General features: G+C 43.7%; 1 protein-coding gene across 6 annotated transcripts in view; it reads left to right on the top strand.

Moving 5' to 3' along the window:
- Positions 1-25,598, top strand: part of gosr1 (golgi SNAP receptor complex member 1) — a 113,054-nt gene that overhangs the window by 77,905 nt on the left and 9,551 nt on the right. For all 6 annotated transcript variants that reach the window (XM_085964949.1, XM_085964948.1, XM_085964945.1 and 3 more), the window contains one exon: positions 6,484-6,513. In XM_085964949.1, the coding sequence (XP_085821075.1) occupies positions 6,484-6,513 (30 nt within the window). The remainder of the gene's footprint in view (positions 1-6,483; positions 6,514-25,598) is intronic.

Here is a 25,598-nt window from a genome sequence, read left to right on the forward strand (position 1 = left end):
CCCGGCAGTCCCGCCTCCTTACCCATCTCCCCAGGGCTGGCAAAATCACCCCCCAAGTTTCTGCACTTTATGGTCCAACCCATGCCCTAGTTGCTCTGCCAGCCGTTTTGTGTTAGTACAGGATTTGGGAATTGTTAAACTGTCATTATTATCGGAAATTGTTCATTTTGCCCGCATGCTGTTAGAATTTTGTATGCATTTGTCACATTTGATGACCTTTCTAATTAGACTGTTTACCTTTTCGCACCAAAGAATATATTGATCTGTGAATCCGGGAAAATTATGCAATGTCTTTATTGACTACAGTGTTATTTAGCTCTAATCCAGTCAATAAGAAGCCATTAAGACTTTCAAGAGTGTTACTTTCTGCATTCATTTGATTTAGGTGCTGTTTAATATTGTCATCTTATAATGATTTTTTGTAGCATTGCTGTTAATTATAGTTGACCAAGTGTTTGTTTTTCAGTTTTGTTCTCAAGTAATTGTTAAAACCATGCATGTTGAAGTTATTTTCCTTTGGCGAACCTGGCATGTCGACTATAAATTTTGAGTGGGGTTTCCATGTAAAACCTTTCCACCAATATTAAAGGATTTGTTTGTGCTACGTTCAATTGCGCAAGAGGAATTGATGTTTTGTTTTGTTTTGTAAAATGTTCTCCCCCATGCCCTATTCTGGGTCTCCTGTCATGCTTTTAATCCCAATTGAAGGGTTGGGCAGACAATCTGCTCGCCGACCAGTGCCCGTTCTACTGTTACATTCACCACAAGGAGTTGTAGAAAAACAAGCCAAAAGTATGTGTGTCTTCCATTTGTCTCCCCCTCTCCTCGGTAGGATGTTCAGCATCCTAAGAACATGAACAAATCACCCTGCCAGAGAGAGCACGTTGGATTCTGTTGTAGGTTCTTGTAGAAAAGCATTGTTATTGCAGATAAATAATTATGTCTCGTAAATGGAGACATGAATAATTTTCTACAATCCCAGGCTACGTCAGTGGTATAATTAATGACTACTGAATCACATACAATTGCATTCCATGCACATCTTTTATGATCAAACCACTTTTCGATCATTCCTATGTATAAAGTTTATTTAAATTGAAATAATAAATGTTTGGCTTAAAGCATTTTCAAGTTGGTCACACTTTTTTTCTTTTAAACCTATATTTTGCATAATAATAAGCAAGTGTAGTGCCAGTATTCAATCTGCCTCCTAACCTACCGTGCCTATTTCCTTTGTCACAAGTTACGGAATGTCTATTGAGTTTCCAGTGTTAGCCAATGAGTTGGAGGTGGGGCAGGACTTGCTGCAGGACTCACAGCAAACAGTCTATTTTACAGCAAGCAAAGTCTACTTACTCAGCAAAGCAAACAAAGTCTATTTACAGAGTCTATTTAAAAAGATTCTGCATCTAACGGAACACATGACTGAAACTGCAGCAACGTCTCCTGCTAAAAGCAGGATGATTTCTCCAGCAAAATGCAGTGAGTGGAGGATAGTTACATACAAATTATGTGTAAAATCAATCCCAGTGACGTACAACAGTGCGGGCTCCATGCGTGATTGATGGGGGAATTACCCAATCATTTGCATTCTGGCCGGGAATAGTGGTGTCATTGTGTTTAGCACACAAGTTGTCCTATGAAACCAAATGCACCCAATAAAGGTTTTTTGTTATCCACCCTGAGTCACTTGTGTTTTAGTGACGGCTTATTTGTGAAGTAAAAACAGTTTAGGTAAATTATTGCTGTGTTCTTTATTCTGGAGCAAATCTAATAAGTAATTGACTGAACAGTGTCATTTCTAATTCAGTGAGCGGTGACAATGACTCACCAAATAAACAATGTACAAGCTTTGCATAGTGACTGCATGTAAGTCGATGGCTACAATAACATTTGAATGCACTTGGAATGAGGTAAGTCCATCTGCTTCCATCGTTAAACAGTGCAAACTGTGAGCAATGCAAAATGGTACAATTTGTATCGCAATATTTGGCTTAATGAGGATGAGATTGTTAACAGTATGACTGATGGTGTGGCCTGAATCCAGCAAATATCTCGGCTGTGGCATGGCAGCTCTAATTTTAATTTGTCATGATCTGGGGAATTCAAAGTACTGGCAGTTCGAATGTCCCAATTTGTACATCCCTGTTTCCTACGCAAGGTAAGTCTCATGCTAAAGTTGAATGTGAAATCCTTAAGGAAATAGTACAAAAATAAAAAGAGATATATATACACATTTGTCTGTCTGTCATTCCGTCTGTCTGTCTGTATTGAATTAACTCGAAAGTTATAGAGCGTACCTACACGTGCGTTACGTCGAAAGAAAGCTGACGATTCCAGAACCGTCCTAAGCGTATTTACGTTTCGGCCGGACAAAAATTGTTCGCGCGTTATGCAAAAAACCTTCAAAATTAAACTCATTATCTGCTAAGTAGCATTGATTGACTGACGTCAAGGTCGACCAATCCTGTGCCGGCACGATTGACCAATCCTACAGTTCAGTCGCCTGATGGTTGGCCAATCGCTGCGTCTGTGGGCGGGACTAATGCTTTTCAACTCCGGCATCGGGCAGCCATTGCTTCACTACTTCCAGCTCAACTACTCTGCTAATCCAGCTTCTAAAAAGTTAGTATCTCTTTTAAAAATAACATCACATTTACCAAAAACGTTTTATAAATACTTTCACTTTCATCTTTGAAGCTATTAAAAGGTAGAAATGTTGCCCGGCAGCAGAGTCACAAAGGGACACAGAGACAGGCCCCAAAGCCTGGGACTCGATTTAAAACATTGCCCGGCAGCAGATTCACACAGGGACAGACAGACAGGCCCCAAAGCCTGGGACTCGATTTAAACCGCCCGGCCCAAAACAGCTCTGGCAAAGCCGGGCTCCCCCAGCTAGTATATATTTTCGCCCCTTCATCTTTGTGTGCGCACTCAAGCTGAGGTACCAGTTCTGGGGTATGTATATCCTTGTTGCATCATTGTAGCATTGCAGTGAAATGGTTTGAAATGTAGAACTTTTGGACTAAATGTGGCTTGAGTGATCAGGTCGGTGTATTAATTTCAACTCGGAAACTCAGCGCATTGCAATGATGCTTGGGCAACAACAACAATAGCTTGCATTTATAAAAGGGGACTGCCATTGTAGGGATTTATACTTCATTTATAAAGTTATTTATCCCTTTGTCTATTATTTCACTGTTTGCTGCGTCAGAAGAAAGTCACTGCCTGAATATAGCATTGGAACTATATATGGATATGCAACGCAATGCTGAAATGCCATAAGATGGATGGGATGTGTTGATGCCAGCACTGAAAACTGTTGCTGTTCTAAATATTACAATGCAACACCATTAATCACACTAGTATTTTGTAGATGAACCAAGATGAAAGACTTGTTCAGAAAAACTAAATCATCTGCCTGAAATGTGGGTTTAAAACAGGCTACTTTGATGAGATGGCCAGCAGTAGGCGATATCTGGGAGCTGTTAGTCTCGAGCTTCTGGTTGGAATAGTGAAATGTGGCAGAGTCCCCTTTATCCTCACCTTACATGCCACTAGCCTTTGCATTTGGCAAATCGTCTTTCACCATTTACTCCCCTTGATCTCAACAACAAGCTTCTTTTCACCTTTCTTCCCCACCCCCTCTTCATTTTCTAGAGTGACCATTCCCTCTGGTTTAGCTCCCTTCATTCTTCCATCGCCCTAACTTCCAGCTGTCCTTCCCCACTTTCTGGGTAAATTGCAGTAGGTACAGCACCTATCCAGTCACCTCTTCCCACGCCACTTTCAGGGGCACTAAACTTTCCCGTGTGAGACTGCAATTTACATGTACGTCCTCCAATGTAGTATAGTGTATTAATTGCTCACGAAGTAATCTCCTTAACCATTAGGAAGAGCAAACACAGATTAGGTGGCCTCTTTGCTAAACATCTCCTTTCTATCCTCGTGTGGCCCTGAGCTAACTACTTACTGCTCTTCCCATTCCCACTCTAAGCTTTCCCATCTTTGGCCTGCTGCACTGCTCCACCAATCTCAATGCAAGCTTCCAGAATGGTATCTCATCTTTTTCCTTGGCACTCCATAGCTCTCTGGTCTGAACATTGACTTTTACTTGAGACATTTACTACATTCCCCTATTTAGCTTTCAGCAGTGGTGCTAGCGTTGTGGGGTGAGTCTGTCATCACCCACGGTTTGACGCGCTCCATCAGAATGCAGCACTGACGGGGGATACTGCGCAGGTGTTGTCTGTCTGGTTTTTTTCTCTTTGCGTTTTTGGGATTTTCTGTTTGTTTCCAGCATTTCCTGTTTTCATTTCTGGTCTTGTGCCTTTCCTGTGCTTTACGCTATCTTAGTTAGTCACATAATGGCCCTGAAATTAGGATCGGGAGCTTGCCGCGCGTGCAAGCCCCCGATGTTCACTTACCCAGCGCGCTGACATTTTAATTCTGGCCCGCATTGCATTTCCTGTCACTGGCCCGCTTGAGGTGCTGCCGCGCTGTGCGTGCGTGACCCAGCGGCGTACTTAGTGCGATGAGCCGGCTGGGATCACGTGAGCACAGGGCAACCAATGGTTGCAAAAGTTCATTCATGAGTTTGACAGTAAGAGCTGTCAAACTCATGAAAACTCCTGGCCCCAAAACACTACTTAAACCTGAAAGAAAATTTAAAAAGACATTGCACTACTTAAATGAACCATAAAGAACTCTGAAAAACTATTTTAAACAATAATTTTAAAATTTGAAAAAAAAAAAAGTATATAAAAAATCGGGGCTAAAACTAAACTTACCTTACTGTAAATTCTTTAAAAATAACAAACCTGTGGGGAAAAAAAATTCTCAATTGCATTAATAGACCACTTACCTGAAAAACTAAGTACTTACGTGTGGTTTTTCAATGCGTAAAGACCGGAGGCCTTTACACACGCGCAACTCTCTAAAAATAGAGGAAATCCAAGTCGCACGCGCTGCCCGATGCCGCGCACGCGTTGAGCCTCTTAACCCCTTGGGTCAGAGGACAGGAAATGCCGGTTTTCAGCACATGCGCTGTGCATACTGAAAACCGGCAATTCCTCCGGGCGCACGCGTGAGTACCCCGTCCTTACTAACGCTTTGTGCCCGGAATTATTACTTTATTGTTTTGTTTTTCTAATGTCTTTGTGTTTGCCACACTGAGATGATCTTTCATATCCTATGAAAGGTTCCTACTCAGTGAAGCAGTTTGCAGGTTATTCAGTTAACTCATTTCCTCTTGGTTAGCACAGTCTCTGTTGCCACTTTTTCTCATCTGCTTTTATTTTCCTCTCTTTCCCCCCACCCCACCCTTCCACATAGGTGTTTGCTTATCTTTAAGTTTTCAGTTCTGTAGAGAGTTACACAGTCAATGTTTACCTGTAACTTCTTATTACAGATACTGATGGATCTGCTGTACATTTTATGTTTTTTATTTCCTATTTATATATTTTTTCATTGCTGCTGTACTGTCTCTAGTCTTGGCACATTGCTAGCTCAGCACCTACAGTCTGTGAATGATTGCTGACTTCCTCCATCCAATTTCCCCTCACTTTTTCTTCTTTTATTCTTATGTGCTGGGGTTGAGTGAAGGATGCATAATTCTGTTTTACATGCATATTAACCTGGTACATTAATGGTTGCAACATCAAGTTATAATATGCTTAAGAACCTCCTACGTGTCAGCTATACTGTTTAATTTTGCATGTGCTTTGTGGTGCAGTAAACAGTTCTTCCTCACAATCCTTTTGTGGGCTTAAAAAGAAACTAAGTAAAATTGTTGTTTCAATTAAAAGGTACTCCAGCGCATGTTAGAAGCATTTAATTTTAAATAACAGATTATAGGTGTTCCCTGCAACTATTTCAGAAATTTCAAAAAAGTAACATGCATTTCTGGAGAGTTGGGGCACCAATTTTAATCCGCTGAGGAAAAGGTGAGATGCATTTGGCTGGGTTAGTAAGAAATAGAGACTTCTACTCAGTGAGGGTGTTGAACTAGGGAGTTTTCAGCAAGTGCTATTGCTCTTGAGGTGCTTTGGCCACCTTCAGCAAAGAAGATCGACATACTACTACTAGGCAACGTTCGGGTTTTGTGCCTCTAATAATGCACCTCGTTCAGACAGAGGGAAAGTGAGGCCATGTTTTAGCAAGGTATTTTATCATGAGTCTCCTGAGGATGGAGGTTTGCTCCCAGGCCACCCTCACATGCACTCTGAAACCAGATAGTAGGAGGTATGCAAAAATAGTCTGGGGTGCTTCTGTGCAGTTAATTTCTTGCCACGCTCTCTGCATTCTACTGGGGCACAGCTGAAATTGTGAACTATGCGTGTTGGAGATGCCACGTGTGAAACTATTTCTCACCAGTTTGTAATGGAGCACGTGACATTGGAGATGGAAAATTAGAAGAAGAAATGTGAATTTATTTGGTAAGAGATTTTCTCATTGTATTGATTTTCCCCCTTTCTTTTGCAGCTCAGATCGGCTGATAGAAGATACAATAAGGTAAGGCAGCATGAGCAAATTTACTAGTCTAATTTCAAAGTAATTACAGTATAAGGTATTCATTTAGCGCAAGCTTACAACTTGCTTTAAGTTTGTCCTTGGAGTAAAGCTTGTAGATTGATTTCTACGGTTTTGTACCAACTGCGTGGACTTCTGTATTTTCTTTTCCTATTTACTTCGTTTCCTCGTACTTTTACAATTGTTCCATAATGCTAATACAGTATGATGAATTATAAATTATTGCACTATTCTGCACCAATCGGTCAACCTCCAGCTTATTATAAAAAGTAATTTTTAATGAAGATATCTATCCTACATTATCCAATCCAAAAATTGTGAAACTTACTTGAATTCCTGTCCTTTTCAACATTTATCTTTATTCAAGAAATGATTCCAAGACCATTTGCTAAACACTTTAGATTTTGGCTGCATCATGTTTGGGCAACCTTAATTCAGCTCCGATTGAGCGTGGGTCAATAGCACAAAAACTGTCATTAAATTAGCAATCTCATTCAAAGGGGTTAGAAGAAAGTTGGTGTGAAAAATGGGAAAACGTTACACTGGTGCAATAGGGTATGTTCCTCTGAGGTTGATACTAGGGTATATTGTTGGAGTAGGGTGAGTTTTACTCTACAATGGGTCTTGCAGTAGTTGGTGCTTATATTGTTGGGTACTTGAAGGTGAAAAATGTCCCATTAACCAGCAGTAACATTTCTCCTCTTGATGAACATAAGTAAGTTATTTTTTTAAATTTGATCAGGAAACGGCTTTGTTGCAAGACAAAATTCTTTGTTTTTCCTCTGTTGATGTGATATTCTGATAATTCTACTTTATGTGCAGTGAAGGGATAATTTTTCTTAATTTTTTTCAAAATAAAAGCAATGTTGCAAATAACAAATTTATCTGGAAATACTCAGCAGGTCAGGCAGCATCCATAGAGAGAGAAACAGTTAATGTTTCAGGTCGATGACCCTTCGTCAGATCTGGAAAAAGTTGGAGATGTAACAGGTTTTTAAGCAAGTTTAGGGGCAGGGAGAGGGGGGTGGGTGGAAAGAACAAAAGGGAAGGTCTGAGATAGGGTGGAAGGCAGGAGAGATAAAGAGACAAAAGGGATGATGGTGCAAGGCAAAAGGAGATGGTAATGGGATAAGTTAAGAAACAAAAGATGGCTCTAGATGAAGTGTAAATGGCAGAATCATCAACAGCTGCCATGTGAGAGAGAGAGAGAGAGAAACAAATGATGGGGGCAGAGGTTATGGTCTGAAATTGTTGAACTCGGTGTTGAGTCCGGAAGGCTGTAAAGTGCTTAATCGAACGATGAGGTGCTGTTCCTCGAGCTTACATTGAGCTTCATTGGAACAGAGTAAGAGATCGAGAACGGAGAGGTCAGAGTGGAAGTGGAGCGGAGAATTAAAGTGACAGGTGACCGGAAGCTCGGGGGTCACCCTTACGGACTGAATGGAGGCGTTCTGCAAAGCGGTCACCCAATCTGCATTTGGTCCCCCCCAGTGTGAGGAGACCTCATCGTGAGCAGCGAATACAGTATACTACATTGCAAGAAGTACAAGTACAGGTGAACAAGTCGATTAGGCACCTGGACTCAACATCGACTTCAACAATTTCAGACCATAACCTCTGCCCCTATCTTCTTTCTCTCTCTCACATGGCAGCTGTTGATGATTCTGCCATTTACACTTCATCTAGAGCCATCTTTTGTTTCTTAACTTGTCCCATTACCATCTCCTTTTGCCTTGCACCATCATCCCTTTTGTCTCTTAATCTCTCCTGCCTTCCATCCTATCACAGACCTTCCCTTTTGTTCTTTCCACTCCACCCCCCTCTCCCTGCCCCTACACTTGCTTAAAAACCTGTTCCATCTCCAACTTTTTCCAGTCCTGATGAAGGGTCATCAACCTGAAACGTTAACTCTGTTTCTCTCTCTACAGATGCTGCCTGACCTGCTGAGTATTTCCAGCATTTTCTGTTTTTATTTTGGATTTCCAGCATACGCAGTATTTTGCTTTTAAACAAATTTATCTGTGTGGTCTCAAATTTTAACAGAATTATTTAAACCCATATAAGAAAAAATTCTCTACCTGTAAGTGGTAGAGGGTTTTGGTGCTCCCAAAATGTAGTTATCAGCCAACACGCAAGTTCCTGATCTTAAAAGTACCACCTGAAGGAGGTACTTGGGAGAACTGTGGATTTTAAATATTGTTTGCAGTTTTGGGCACTCTACCTTCACAAAGTCATTCTAACATTTACAGCTTTCTGACCAGCTTGTTCAAGACAATGGAATTGAGGATGAGACACACCAGGTCTTTCCCCCCACTGCTTTAATTAGATTTAACACAAGTAACCCTCATTTGTTTCATTGAAAGTGAAAAAGCTACTGCACCTTAAAAATCAACACCTAAAAATGGCATACGGTGCTACAACTGACAACCTATAAACAAGAGTGAAAATACAGAATTAAACAAAAAACTTTGCACAATTTTTTTAAGGTGTCTGCTCAAGAGGAAGGAGTTTTGTTACAGATGCAAAATTATTCAGTCAATTGAAATAATCTATATGTGTTTTGGACAGCGTATTTATATCAATTTTAACGTCATAACACACAGTGCCGTTATGCAAAATGAAAAGAAAAATCCCGTTGCTGTTCCCCCTGAATCACGGAGGGTATTCGATGTTCCGGCAGCTTTGTTAACATGATGCGAGTATGATTCATCTGCCACTGTGTCGTGTTTGGAAAGGATTAAGCACATCTGCTTGAGATTTGGGTAGTGGGTGATTTTAGTTAGATTGTCAGTTGCGTTTAGAAGATTTTTCCTTCTATTAGAAGCAGAAGAAATGCCACTTTGAGGTACACCTCAGCTGGCTTTCTAAACCTTGGGATACACCCGCCCTAGTTATTTTAGCATTGGTTGCTGTCATTCAGTAACTTTTTATTATGGTAGTTTAGTTCCAAACCTAGAAGTGCTTCAGGTTTTAAATTGCCTAATGCATTAGAATATATATCTGCAGATTGGTATGAAGTAAAAACTAAATTGATCAAAGTAAAATGCAAATATTTTAAAATTGGCAGGAGTTAATCGGATTATCTGTTAAATATATTCCTATCTAGCTTGCATTTCATATCTGGTTTCAAATATTATGTACGATTGCCTCCAATAATGAATCCCTTCTGAATTGTTAATGTCAGAATTATTTTGCCTCAAGAAATGTCATTGAAATAAACTACTGCGTTCTTTCACATTAAGAATAAATGTTGGCTGTAATTCATGCACATACATTTTGATATAGGTTTCTCGAGATTAGAAAATTGTGTTCAAGTTGCCTTGTAGACAGCTCTGCTGTAACCATATCTTGATGTAGTTTGCTCAGGAAATGGCCACTGCAATAACATAATGAAATAATGGCACCACTTCCTTTTAGGCCACAGATACCATTTGTTCCTTTAAACAATTTTTAAACGTTTTTCTAAATTTTGTGGCAGCTCAGGTTTATTGTATTTTATTGACAGGAACTCTGTCATTGTAACACACCCCTGTACACTGGGAAAAGTCTGCAGTAAGCCTGTTTTAAACATTTTTAAATCCACTTTGTTCTCAGACTGCACAAGTTCTCACATTGGCACACACAGTAATTTTAATTTACAGTGCATTTTGTTTGCCGAGTCACTTGGCTATCTATTGAGAGCCAAATATAGTAGATGTTCAGCAAGAACACTTCCATATGCAGTCTTCCTTTTATGCAGTCATTCCTATTGAGTAAATGCTGTTAAAAGTAGAGTCAACCTTTGTTATAATGAAATGTTCAGCAACTCTATTTTTCTACCTGAGGGTCTGCCATAACCTCCTCCAAGGCACTCTGCCAGTGCTACTATGTAACTGGCTGTTAGGTGCACAGGCTGACTTCATTCACTTGCTGACTTATATTATCTTTTCTACCCCGCTGAAGAAGCACCTCCCATCCATTTAAATTTGAGAGCGGGTACCCATCCCCTACAATAACATATTGCAGCACATTGCACCAACTTGTGCCACCAGCCGCAGCCTTTCAGTTTTGAGAAAGAGAACAATTGTCGTGATGTGCTTTACATTGACCTGGAGTCTGATTCTCATACAGACACTGCTGGGCCATTCTTCACAGTTCTCCCTTTACTGAATTTTTGCAGGTTCTTTTTCTGCATCTGCTCTATATGATAGTTTTTTTTTTCCTCTCTATAATTTGACCTTTCTCTGTGAGGTCTCTAGGTTGGATTATAGCTCTCGGCATACTTGGGGGTAAATGAAGTAGGGTGGGAGGAGGTTCGTGCGGAGCATGAACACCGGCATAGAGCAGTTGGGCCAAATGGCCTGTGTCTGTGCTGTAAATTCTATGTACCTATTTTCATTTTTCTTCATGGTCCCCTTGCCTGCTCCACCTGCTCACAGATGAAACCTTCTTGTTCGTTTCCTCCCGCCTGCTTGCAGCTGAATGCTTTCACAGTCTCTGTCCTATCAGTTATACTATGGTAATTGCTCTGACTACAAGCACACCTTCGGAGGCTTACGAAAGAGCTTTGCTCCCTGCCTGCCGAGGCAAAATGGTGTACTATAGGAAATGTAAATGCACAGTATTGGATCATGTATAATTCAGAAAATTCACCTTATTCGAACAAATGGACAGCATGTACACCGTGGTTTCATCAGGTTCTTTTGATGTTCTCGTTCCGGATATCTACCTTACAAATCAAAAAGAATGATTGGTGGTAAACAATTAGCAAATTGGTACTGATCTAATTGTAAAATGAGGGTAAGAGATTGTGCACTTATTAATCCCAGTGGGCATGTCATTGCCAAAAATCAGAAGTCTGTTAACCCACCTTTGATGATGTATTTATATTACAGCGCTCTTGCTGATCTGGCCATTGAACAGTCACGGCTGTTAACTAAAGGATGATGAACCCTTTTGGTGAATCCTTTGATGTTGCCTGAAAGCTTCCCATAAATAAACCATATAATGCTAAATGGAAGAGGTTGGTCATCTGTTTAATCAGGAAACTTGATCCATTATCTTGAGAATTCTTGCAATTTGGAGCATCTGCAATACTTGCTAAATGTTAATCCAAACATTAGGCATCATGCTGCACCATTGGGGTATTCTCTGAACATTCTCTCAAATCTCTTCCATCTCATTTCATGAAAAAGGCGTGGACATCTTAACTGCTTAAATCCTATCATGGGTTTTATATCTGATAATTCATAAATTTATATCATCTCCTTTTTGAGTGTTTTATATTTTTCTGAATTTGAATTTCTTGCTAGAAAATGGCATTGCAGTTGGTGGTGGTTTTGGTTAGAATAGAGAAACTGCAAATCTGATTGTCAACCAGTCTACCTGATGTGTCATGATTAGAGCGCTCCCTAAACAAACATTCAGAATTGATTTCAGAATTTTGCTTACAATAAATTGTTGCTCCAAATCTTGCGCCGCCTTACAGGCAGGATGAACATTTAACCAGGTAAGTGGGAGCAGTGGAAGAAGAGGGATTTTTTATTATATTTTAACCAAGAACTTAAATGAATTTGTTAGTTATTCATATCTTGTGCAACACTTATGTCCAGGTGTCTCATTTTGAAGCAAAGATTGATGAACAAGATAACATTGAACGATCTCCGTAAGGCAATTATCACACTTTTGCCAAGTGTAGGATGACCTTATTTTAGCACAGACTATAGATCATCCAGATAAAGATGGCTCAATTATCTCCAAGACACTATTGGGATGGATTCCTCCAATATGTCAAAGACGTACAAAAGGATGCGGTCGTCTCTACATTGGGGAGACCAAACACAGATTGGGTGACCGCTTTGCGGAACACCTCCGTTCAGTCCGTAAGGGTGACCCCGAGCTTCCGGTCGCCTGTCATTTTAATTCACCGCTCCATTCCCACTCTGACCTCACCGTCCTTGGCCTCTTGTATTGTTCCACGGAAGCTCACCGTAAACTCGAGGAACAGCACCTCGTCTTCCGATTAGGCACTCTGCAGCCTTCTGGACTCAATATCGAGTTCACCAATTTCAGATCATATCCTCGGCCCCTATTACATTTTTTCTTGTAATTTTTCCACTCCTTTCCCCCCCCCCCCCCCTTTTCCTTTTGTTTCTCTCTCACACCTGGCAGCTATCTCTTGCCCTGCCAGTACACTTTACACCTAATCTCAGCCTATTACCATCTCGTCTAGCTTCTAATACCTTTTATTGTCTCTTTTACTTCTTTTGTTTCTTTCACTTCTTTTGTCCGATCGCAGCCCTGCCTTCGATCTATTTTCTTTTCTTTCCAGTTTTGAAGAAGGGTTCGACCCGAAACGTCAACTCCAAATTTCTCTCCACGGATGTTGCCTGACCACCTGAGTTTTTTCAGCATTTTCTGTTATTTCGGATTTCCAACATCTGCAGTATTTTGCTATCGTACGAAAGGAAGAAGTTGGGTTACCTGCCTGATCAAATTATCTGTCTTCAAATAGATAATCCTGCAAGACCGTCCCCAACCTGCCCCTCTTTTTAGAGTTTTTCCATATAGTGGGGGCAGGGTGGACTTCATATGGCATGAGTTAGGAAAGTCACAGGAATGCCAGAGTATCAAATGTACTCTCTCACTATTTTTGTACATTAGAGGTGCTATGTTAATGCAAGTTGTTGAGATAAAAGTGCTCCATAGGGTTGTCTATTTTAAGCCAGCAGAGGCAAGCTATCCATGAGCTGCTTAAATTAATCTACTATTGCGTCATCTGTTTTAGAAACATCTTAATTAACAATTTTTACAGAATCACCACATTTGCTTAACGACATACAACTGAAATGTTGACTAATCCAATAATGACGCATTTGCAGTGGTGGCTCAGAGTATGCCTGGCCTGTAAAATACTAACCCCAGTCTCGGCTACTCTTGTGAAGCAGAGTTATTCCCAATATAATATCGAGGATAAAGCTGCAATTCAACAAATGTTCCCATTGTAGGGTTTTAGTTCCGACAGCTCTGAATTGCATCCTGTAAGTTTCGTGCCAAAAAGTGACATTTTCTAATTGAATATGTTGGTATGAAATGTTTAACAGCAAAGGCACTGAGGCAATGGCAATACAAGCTGTGAAGTCTGCTTCAGCTACTGCAGCAAAAGTTTCTAACACATCTCTAAATCTGTTTGGTTCAGTTGGTGGCACTTTTGCCTCTGAGACAGGAGAGTGTGGATTAAAGCCCACTTTAGAATTTGAGTACATAATCTAGGCTGACAGTTTAATAGAGTTCTTGAGGAAGTGGTGAACAGTGCTGTCTTTCGGATGAGAGGTTAAGATGAGTCCTTGTCCACCTGTTGCAGTAAAAAGATAATGTTGTTTGACTTCATGAACAATTCAAAATATCAGCTTGCCATTTCTCTTTACAGATGCTGACTGATCTGTGTCTTTCCAGCAGATTCTGCTTTTGTTTCACATTTCTAGAATAGGCAGGGTTTTTTTTTCTTTCTATCACCTGCAGTCATTGCTGGAAGCACTCAATTCAATTCAATTCAATTTCAATTTCAATTTTATTTGTCACATAACCAAATACAACAAGGGAAATCCAGTCAGTGAAATGCTTTTTTCTTAACGAGCCGAGCGCACCAAGCAGCAAAGGACACTTAGCTGCCTGGTACGCACGGAGCCCGCAAGGACGGCAGCCATCTTCATCGACGCCATCACAATAGGGTCCGCTCTCGCCTCGCTCCGCCTTTCCTGCACTGTACTGTATGTTAAACAACATCATCCTTATTTTAAGAAGGAATTGCTAGATGGGATATGCTACTTGTAGGCCTGAGAGGTTTCTGTTGCATTTCAGAAAGGCCAAATACCCGAAGCAAAACCTGCAGCTGGAGCAGGATGCCATTGTACTTTTTAAGCCCATCCCTGTGACCATAACTTGCCAATTCCGGTGGCGCACTCAAACAACAATTTGCTTCATTCTACGTTATGGATCTTGAGAAACATTCAGAACAGGGAAAGGCCATTAGACACTGACAACTTGCCCCCTTTTTAAAAAAAATAGATTTTTGCAATTGGCTCCAAGCTAATGCAGCTAATTTCCCTTGGTAACTAATTTATCATGAAATATGTTAAGTCTCTAGCATATGTTGTTTTTGTACATTGAAGGCACAATATAAATTCAAGTTGTTCATTAAGGTGCAGTCCTAGAAGATTTAGACCACTTTCATGGTTCGTGAGATTCTGATTTGGTTTCTTGATTTAACCCATGAGCAGTATTTTGTTTTTACTATGTATGGGAAACCAATACTGTTTTATACAACTAGTTTTTATTTGGCTATTATGTCTAATACCACACAGGACTCTTTGGTTTTGAAACTTTTACTATATTTCTGTATATTTAAACCTTATCTTCCCTTACAAAGAACAAAAGTCCCTTTTTAAAATCCCAGAATAGGTGGAGCAGCATCCCACATTTTCTCTCCATTTCTAGCAAAGGTGTAGCCTGATTACCCAGTTCCCTGAAATGGGTGGTTCTTGAAAAAATTAGGTTGTACACACCATTTATTGCAAAAGGCAATGGAGGTCCCGTCCACCTCTTGCGTTATATGTAAAAGATCCCATGGCACTACTCAAAGAACCGGGGAGCCCTGTGGGTAGCGGAGCGGGCCCAGGGGCCGTGTAGCCTGATCCTGCTCCTATTTCGTGTGTCTAATTCGGTTAGATTCAGGAGATGGTTCTGTGATAGTAGATTGGCGGTTAGGATCAGATCAGCCATGATCTTATTGAATGGCGGAGCAGGCTCGAGGGGCTGATTGGCCTACTCCTGCTCCTATTTCTTATGTTCTTATGTTAGGACCTTGGTGCACGCAAATTGGCGAAATCACCACATTTGCTTAATTACAAGCTGTTGTTGTTGAAACTGTAGGCTTAAAAAGTTTCTCTTAGCCACATAACAAGCAAGCATTTGGTTTGACTCAAATTTTGCAGCTACAGCATTGAGTTCCAGTGCAGAGACCATGATCGTTTTTGAGTATGAATGTTGAAAATCAGTTTTGCAGAATATTTTTTTTACGTCATTGTGGTAAACCACTGTTATACCTGTCTGTGTCTGTATGTGTATTCCACTAGGTACAGGTCTGGACATGCCTCGGCTGACTCCTCCCACTATTCCAGGTATATAAGTGACTACCTCCCAGTCCCTTAGTATTCTGGACGGGTCGACCACTCGAGACAAGACCTTCATTCTTTAGTTAATAAAAGCCTGATTGTTACTCGCTCAACCTCAGTCTTTTGAGTAATTGATGGCGCTCAATTTTATTAACTAAATTTTTTATAATGGAGAAGATCCTCACACCAGCATGCCTGGACCTGGACAGTCGGGAAGCGGACGCTTCCACCAAGTTTGCTCACTGGCTCACGTGCTTCGAGACATTCCTGACTGCCTCCACTGCGGTCGAAACGGATGCGGACAAACTGTCTGTCCTGTTCTCCAAGGTGAACCACCGAGTGTACTCAGTCATCCGGGACGCGACCTCGTACACAGCCGCCCTCCAGCTCCTCAAGACCCAGTACACGCGCCCTGTGAACGAAGTATACGCTAGGCACCTTCTGGGGAGTCGCAAGCAACAACCTGGGGAATTGACTGAGGAATACCTCCAAGCACTGTCCGTGCTTGGCCGGGCCTGTGGGTGTAAGGCGGCAACGCCCACTAAGTACACGGAGGAACTGATCCGGGATGCCTTCGTAGCGGGCCACAGGTCCAACTACACCCGACAGCGACTGCTGGAGCAGAGTGACCTCACCCTCGACAAAGCCTCCGACACCGCACTAACGCTGGACGCAGCCTTCCGGGGCATGGATGCCTACTCCTCTGCACCGTGGACGCCGTGGGGAACGACAACCTGGGACACGGTAGGACAGCCCCATAGCACCGTACCACCCCAGCCACAGCCCAACAACGGCCCAACTACCGCAGCAGTGTCCCAAAGCCAGACAGCAGTATCCCAAGGCCAGAAATGCTACTTCTGTGGCCAGGCCAAACACCCCAGAGCGCGCTGCCCGGCGAAGAATGCGACCTGCTCGGGCTGCGGGAAAAAGGGACACTACGCCAGCGTCTGCAAGGCCAAAGCCACCCCGAACGCCAGCAGCGCCGCGTGTAGGCCGTGCGAGCCGCCATCTTGGGCCCCCAACAGCGCCGCGTGTGGGCCGTGCGGGCCGCCATCTTGGGCCTCCCCAGCCATGTGCGAACCACCACAGCAGCAGCCATCTTGGACGACTCCAGCCACATGGGAATCATGGACGCCGCCATCTTGGACACCAGCCGGGACGCAGCAGACCGCCAACCCCCCCCCCCCCCATCTGATACTCGCAGCGACACACCGACCCCTACGCTGGCCTCTGTGACGCTGGACCAAATGAGACCGCACCAGCTAGCTCGGTCCAAAATGGACGTTAAGGTAAACGGCCATGCAATAAACTGCCTTTTTGACTCCGGGAGCACAGAGAGCTTCATCCACCCCGACACGGTGCGGCGTTGCTCTCTCCCAGTCCTGCCTGCGCAGCAGCGGATTTCTATGGCCTCCGAGTCCCAGTCAGCGGACATTGGCGGCTACTGCGTGGTGACACTAGTAGTAGACGGGACTGTTCAATAATTTTAAACTCCTGGTCCTGTCCGACCTCTGCGCTGCCGTTCTACTGGGGTTGGATTTCCAGTGCCACCTCAAAAGCGTTACGATGGTGTACGGTGGCCCCCTCCCCCCACTCACAGTCCGCAGCCAGCAGCCTCCAAATTGCCCGCCGCGCACCAGATGCAACCTCTCCACACTCAGAGTCCCACCCCCCCCCCCCCACTGTTTGCTAACCTCACCCCCGACTGTAAGCCCATCGCCACAAAGAGCAGGCGATACAGTGCCGGGGACAGGGTTTTCATCAAAACCGAAGTGGAACGGCTCCTGAAGGAGGGGATTATTGAGGGCAGCTCCAGCCCCTGGCGAGCCCAGGTTGTGGTCGTTAAGACCGGCGAGAAACAACGCCTGGCCATCGACTACAGCCAAACAATAAACAGCTACACCCTGCTGGACGCCTACCCACTCCCCCGCATAGCTGACATGGTCAACCAGATCGCGCAGTACCGCGTCTTTTCGACTATTGACCTGAAATCAGCGTACCACCAGCTCCCCATCAGCCCTGAAGACCGCCAGTATACTGCTTTTGAGGCAAACGGCCGCCTCTATCACTTCCTTAGGGTTCCCTTCGGCGTTACCAACGGGGTCTCCGTCTTCCAAAGGGAGATGGACCGGATGGTCGATCAAAACGAGCTGCAGGCCACTTTCCCTTACCTAGATAATGTGACCATCTGCGGCCATGACTTGCAGGACCATGACGCAAACCTCGAGAAATTCCTCCGCACCGCCCAACTCCTGAACCTGACATATAACCAGGAGAAGTGCATATTCCGCACAGACCGCCTCGCCATCCTTGGCTGTGTTGTGGAACACGGGGTCATCGGTCCCGACCCGGACCGGATGCGTCCCCTTATGGAACTCCCACTGCCCCACTGCCTAAAAGCTCTGAAGAGGTGCCTAGGGTTTTTTTCCTACTACGCTCAGTGGGTCCCCTACTATGCAGACAAAGCCCGTCCGCTGATCAAGCCCACCTCTTTTCCCGTGACGGCAGAGGCCTGCTTAGCCTTCCACCGTATCAAGGAAGACATTGCCAAAGCCACCATGCACGCAGTGGACGAATCCATCCCCTTCCAGGGGAAAGCGATGCGTCTGACTTCGCTCTGGCCGCCACCCTTAATCAGGCGGGGAGACCTGTGGCATTCTTCTCACGAACCCTCCAGGGCCCGGAGACCAGACACACCGCGGTCGAGAAGGAGGCCCAGGCTATCGTGGAGGCTGTGCGTCATTGGAGGCACTACCTGGCCGGAAAACGATTTACCCTGCTCACTGACCAGCGTTCAGTTGCTTTTATGTTCAACAACAAGCAGAGGGGCAAAATCAAAAATGACAAGATCTTGAGGTGGAGAATCGAACTTTCCACCTACAATTACGAGATCTTGTACCGGCCTGGGAAGCTCAATGAACCCCCAGATGCCCTATCGCGTGGCACCTGCGCCAGCGCGCAGATCGATAGGCTGAGGGCCCTCCACAATGACCTCTGCCACCCGGGGGTCACCAGGTTCTTCCACTTCATCAAGGCCCGCAACCTGCCTTACTCCATCGAGGAGGTCAGGACCATGACCAAGAACTGCCAAGTCTGCGCTGAGTGCAAACCGCACTTTTATAGACCAGACAGAGCCCACCTGATAAAAGCCACTCGCCCTTTCGAACGCCTGAGCGTCGATTTCAAAGGGCCTCTTCCCCTCCTCCGACCGCAATGTGTACTTCCTCAACATCATTGACGAGTACTCCCGGTTCCCGTTCGCTATCCCCTGCCCGGACATGACCAGTGCCACGGTCATTAAATCTCTGAACAGCCTCTTCACCCTGTTCGGTTTCCCCAGCTATATCCATAGCGACCGGGGCTCATCGTTTATGAGCGACGAACTCCGCCAGTACCTGCTCGCTAGGGGTATAGCCACAAGCAGGACCACCAGTTACAACCCCCGGGGGAACGGACAGGTGGAAAGAGAGAATGCAACAGTTTGGAAGGCCGCCCTACTAGCCTTAAAGTCTAGGGGCCTTCCGACCTCCCGCTGGCAGGAGGTGCTCCCCGATGCGCTCCACTCGATTCGGTCACTGCTCTGCACTGCCACCAATGCCACCCCTCACGAGAAAATGTTTGTCTTCCCAAGGAAGTCCACATCGGGGACATCGTTACCGCCATGGCTGATGTCCCCAGGGCCGGTACTACTGAGAAGACACGTGAGGGCCAATAAAACGGACCCCCTGGTCGAGAGGGTCGACCTCCTCCACGCCAACCCCCAGTACGCTTACATTGCGTACCTGGACGGGCGGGAGGACACAGTCTCCATACGAGACCTCGCACCCTCGGGGACCGCTGTAACCCACTACCCATTACCACCCCCCCCCCCCCTCACGACCCGATATCCAACCCCAGCAGCCGGTTCGCCTTGGACCGTCACCCACGAGGACTACACTCCAGGGCCCCAGCCTACACGGGACGCGACGCCGGAAGCTCCACCTCCCCTGCCGTCGCCACGTCGATCACAGCGGCAGACAAGACCTCCGGAGAGACTCCAATACACGAACTTTTAAATACACTTCACCCCGCCGGACTCATTTTTAAACAAGGGGTGAATGTGGTAAACCACTGTTATACCTGTCTGTGTCTGTATGTGTATTCCACTAGGTACAGGTCTGGACATGCCTCGGCTGACTCCTCCCACTATTCCAGGTATATAAGTGACTACCTCCCAGTCCCTTAGTATTCTGGACGGGTCGACCACTCGAGACAAGACCTTCATTCTTTAGTTAATAAAAGCCTGATTGTTACTCGCTCAACCTCAGTCTTTTGAGTAATTGATGGCGCATCAGTCATCCTTTGAATAGTTTTCTCTTGCTGCACTTGGCAGTAAATTGATAATAATAGTGGCTTTTACTTTGGGTGACCAGCTGATAACTGAAGAGACTGATGTCTGAATACATTTTTTTAATTCATTTACGGTATGTGGGCCCTAATTGCCCTTTGATACAACTGGCTTGTTAGGCCATTTCAGAGGGCAGTCAAGAGTCAATCACATTGACACTGGGTCTGGACTCGCATATCGGCCAGACCGGGTAAGGACAGCAGATTTCCTTCCCTAAAGGACATTAGTGAACCAGATGGGTATTTACGACAATCCGGTAGTTTCATGGTCACCATTACTGATACTAGCTTTTTTTATTCCAGATTTTATTAACTGAATTTAAATTCCCCAGTATACCCTTTAGCCAAAAAATGAACAGCTGCTTCAGTGAATCCTTGAACAAGATTTAAACCTGTTCAGTGGCTGTTTGTCAGTCAACTGATAATAATTGCTTGCTTTGTGAATAGATTATTTACTGTTCAACACAATAGGTTCTTTGTTTTAAAACAGGGACATAAATCATTAAAAAATCTTATTTTACAATGTAGTTAATTATTTGAAACATACACTTAGTACTTTGAACTAGGGAGAAAATGCACATTTCATCTTATCTACTTTCCCCTTCAGCCCTTCTCTTTAGCCTTCACTCTTGACCCTCTAACCTTGCAAACTACTGCCCCATCTCCATCCTCTCCTCTCCAAAGTCCTTGACCATGTTATTGCCTCCCAATTTTGAGCCCATCTTTGCTGCAACTTTCTCTATTTTTGCATCGAACTACATAGACTCTACAGCACAGAAACACCACACAAGCCTCCTCTCACTCTAATGAACTCTTCCTGCCCTGTAAATGTTTTCTTCTTTACTTCAGAAACTGCTCTACAGTTTTCACAGCACCTTCATGCTGAGACAATACACCATAACCATTTGTTGAAGTGGAATGTGCAGTCTGTCTGAGATTGTTAGCAGTAAATCTGTGGAGAAATTCTGAAGTTTCTTCCCATTTAAGCACATTGAGTTATTTTCAGTACAGTGACGACTACCAAGTGGTATGGGCTGAGTGGTATTTTATGATAAACTTTATATCCCAATGCTTAACAGAAGTTTCTATAAGGAGGCTCGGGACAGGTTGACAGGTTACCCCACTATTCAAAAAAGGTGGTAGAGAGAAAGCGGCAAATTACAGACCGGTAAGCCTGACATCGGTAGTGGGGAAAATGCTAGAGTCCATTATAAAAGATGTAATAGCAGAACACTTGGAAAACAGTGACAGGATCGGACAAAGTCAACATGGATTTACAAAAGGTAAATCGTGCTTGACTAATCTACTGGAATTTTTTGAGGATGTAACTGGTAAAATAGATATGGGAGACCCAGTGGATGTGGTGTATTTGGACTTTTAGAAGGCTTTCGATAAGGTCCCGCATAAGAGATTAGCGTGTAAAGTTAAGGCACATGGGATTGGGGGCAAGGTATTGACTTGGATAGAGAACTGGTTGGCAGACAGAAAGCAAAGAGTTGGAATAAACGGGTCTTTTTCCGAGTGGCAGGCAGTGACTAGTGGGGTACCGCAGGGATCGGTCCTTGGACCCCAGCTATTCACAATATATATTAATGATCTAGACAAGGGAAGTAGATGTAATATCTCCAAATTTGCAGACGAAACAAAGCTGGGTGGGCGTGTGTGCTGTGAGGAGGATGCCGAGAAACTCCAGGATGATTTGGACAGGTTGGGTGATTGGGCAAAAGCATGGCAGATGCAATATAACGTGGATAAATGTGAGGTTATCCACTTTGGTGGCAAAAACAGGAAGGCAGATTATTATCTGAATGGCAATAGATTGGGAGAAGGGGAAGTGCAACGAGACCTGGGTGTCCTTGTGCACCAGTCGCTGAAGGTAAGCATGCAGGTGCAGCAGGCAGTTAAGAAGGCAAATGGTATGTTGGCGAGAGGGTTTGAGTACAGGAACAAGGATGTCTTGCTGCAGTTGTACAGGGCCTTGGTGAGACCACACCTTGAGTATTGTGTGCAGTTTTGGTCACCTTATCTGAGGAAGGATGTTCTTGCCATGGAGGGAGTTCAGCGAAGATTCACCAGGCTGATACCTGGGATGGCAGGAATGACGTATGAGGAGAAATTGGGTCGATTGGGCTTGTACTCGCTGGAGTTTAGAAGAATGAGAGGGGATCTCATTGAAACTTATAAAATTCTGACGGGACTGGACAGACTAGATGCAGGAAAGATGTTCCCGATGGTCGGGAGTCCAGAACCAGGGGTCACAGTCTAAGGATAAGGGGTAGGCCATTTAGGACAGAAATGAGGAGGAATTTCTTCACCCAGAGAGTGGTGAACCTGTGGAATTCTCTACCACAGAAGGCAGTAGAGGCCAATACATTAAATATATTCAAGAAGGAGTTGGATATATTTCTGAAGGCTAAAGGGATCAAGGGGTATGGGAGAAAGCAGGGACCGGGTACTGAGTTTGGATGATCAGCCATGATCGCATTGAATGGCGGAGCCAGCTCGAGGAGCCGAATGGCCTACTCCTGCTCCTATCTTCTATGTTTCTATGACTTTTAATTTCTGGAAACCCTGGATACTTGCTGTCCACGCTTACAAACACTTGGGAAAGGTACAGAGGGATTCCTGGTACCATTCCTGGCATGAGTCATTGTATCCTGAAAGGGAAGCAGTACAGAGGGAGTTGTCTTAAAAGGCAGTAGTTAGTTATGGAGTCTCTGCATAGTTAGGTTTAGAGAAATAATACAGGGGTCAGAAATGTTGCATTGTGTACCGTAGTAGAAAGTTTTGAGAGAATTGCATCTTTTAGTTTCAGATTTGCCTTTTAACAATTGAATAAGAGTGCTCTCTAAATTTGAAATAACGAAAAGAAACCCTTGTTTGCAATGTTCCCTCTAATTCCCCCCCCCCCCCCCCCAAAAGTGGGCTCTTTAAACATTCTGCAGTGGCCACGCATGCTGTATCTCTTCAAGCGGCAGCGTTGGTGAGTGGCCTGCGCGGGACCTCGCGATTGCTGCGCGGTTAGGAGGAATATTGCGTGTTTATTTCTTCCTAGAGTGCTTATGATGGAATCCGTTGTCCCAGGAAAGATGGATTTTATTCTTGAATAACTGACTACATGCCAGAGGCACCATCAAACAAGTAGCTGGAAAGTTAAGTGCATATGGACACTCAAAGTTCATTGACAAAGTCACAGGCACCCAAAATCCATAGTGGGCTATTTTAATGTTTCCTTTTTAAATTAAATTAAGTCTAAATTCAAATGGATTTGGTCTATTATAGATTGGCTGAAATCAGCAGCAGACATTCCCATCTGAGCATTGCCACTTAAAACAATTGATTGTTACTTAAAATATTATAAAAATGAAATAACGGGTAGATAGAAGCAAATTGTTTCCAATTGTTGAGGGGCCAGGAACAAGGGTGGCATAGATACAAGATTAAAGATAAGAGCTTTAGGACAGAGTTGTGAGGCTGTGTATTCACTTCCAGGGTTAGTGGTTGTGATGTGATCTATGTCAACATTCAATATTAGATTGGATAGGTAGAGGAAGGAAAATTAATTGAAGGGTATACAGGAACTGGGTGGGTAAATATGATTCTCACTATTTGCCCATATGGAGGGTAAACACCAACATGGACTGGTTGGGCCACATGGCCTGTTTTTAAGAGCATAAGAAATAGGAGCAGGAGTAGGCCATTTGGCTCTTCGAGCCTGCTCCGCCATGCAATAAGATCATGGCTGATCTTCTACCTCATCTCCACTTTCCTGCGCTATCCCCATATCCCTTGATTGCCTTAATATTCAAAAATCTATCGATCTCTGTCTTGAATATATTTTGTGTGTAACTTCTGTGTATTTCTATAAGTGTTGGCAGGTCTAAAGGAATTCCTGAACCAGGTACCTTTTAGATATTCAGCTCACACTGACACTAATAAACATCAGTAGCTTACTGTATTGTTAAACCTATCTTATGACAATAAACATCAAATGTTACATTTTAAGCACATGTTCACCGTGTGTTCCTTTTCTCCATTCTCTCTTCTGTATTCTCATTTTAATTTTACTTTTGATTATTTCCCTCTAATCTAAATCGTTTGTTATTTTTGGAAAAAGCTTGAGCACTTAGCTTATCTTTTCAAGCCCTCAGGTCCACTCTGTATAGATGTGGTAGCTAAGAAATTGCTCTTTTGATTGCCTGAAAAGCATCTCCAAAAGCTGGGTATTCGGCTAGTCCTGGTTTCAAAGTGTCAGGATTGATTGGTCACGTCTGTGATTATCATGCAATGCACTATAATCTATTTAAATATTTCAGTTTACATATAATTAATATGGCACAGCGTAATTTATAAATAAAGGTGGTTGACATGCATTATGTGCTCTGTATCAATATGAAGCAGGTGGGGACAATTTCATGACCCATGCACTTAAATCACGGTATCAGTACTGAAGATGATTTATTACCATTTTGCAATGTTAGAAATCTGTCTGGAGCCTTGTGTGCTTGGGTAATAAATAATTTCTGACAGTAATACAAAGAGCTCTTTATGCTTTAACTGCAGGAAATAGTATATATTTATCAAAAATGAGCAGTTAATGGATACATTTTGCCCAGAAATTTGTGAGAGGAAGACTTTGAGTTCATTTCTCCCTATCTGTCAGCGTCAGCCGTGGCTCAGTGGATAGCATACTCGCCTCCGAGTCAGAAGGTTGTGGGTTTAAGTCCCGCTTCAGGGACCTGAGCGCACAAAGCTCGACTGACACTGCAGTGCAGTGCTGAGGGAGTGCTGCACTGTCGGAGGTGCCGTCTTTCGAAAGAGACGTTCAACCGAGGCCCCGTCTGCTCTCTCAGGTGGGCGTTAAAAATCCCATGGCACTATTTTGAAGAGGAGCAGGGGAGTTATCCCCAATATTTACCCCTCAATCAACATAACAAAACAGTTTATCTGGTCATTATCACATTGCTGTTTGGGGGAGCTTGCTGTTTGCAGATTGGCTGCCGCGTTTCCCACATTCCAACAGCGACTACACTCCAAAAGTACTTCATTGGTTGTAAAGCGCTTTGAGACATCCGGTGGTCGTGAAAGGCGTTATAAATGCAAGTCTGTCTGTCTTTCTTTCTATCTTGCCCACCACAACCCATGCCATAGAGTTATAAGCAGACAAACTCCTCCCAGGCCTGTACCTATGCAGCTGTATAATCAATCACCAGGAACATATGTAACTCTCCCTTCAATTTTTGCTCTCTCTATGTGGAGAGCAAGTCTTTGTTTAGCACCTCTCCACAATGGAATGACTAATGGTGGTAACTATTCACGGGAGAAGGAAGTACATCCCACAATGACTTCCCCACCCCCCTTTCGATGTATAAAGTTTTTTTAATCCTCTGAGGAGGAGCTGGTCAAAGAGGTGCAAAGGAGGTATAACAGGCCATAAAGGAACAGATGCAGCAAGAAAACAGAGAGAAGCCACAAACCTTTAGACATTGATCAATAAACACACTCTTACAAGTTGTCATTGCTCTTCAT

This window comes from Somniosus microcephalus, chromosome 22, assembly GCF_052327205.1.
Source record: "Somniosus microcephalus isolate GS21.2 chromosome 22, FLI_Smic_1.0, whole genome shotgun sequence".
NCBI classification, from domain to species: domain Eukaryota; kingdom Metazoa; phylum Chordata; class Chondrichthyes; order Squaliformes; family Somniosidae; genus Somniosus; species Somniosus microcephalus.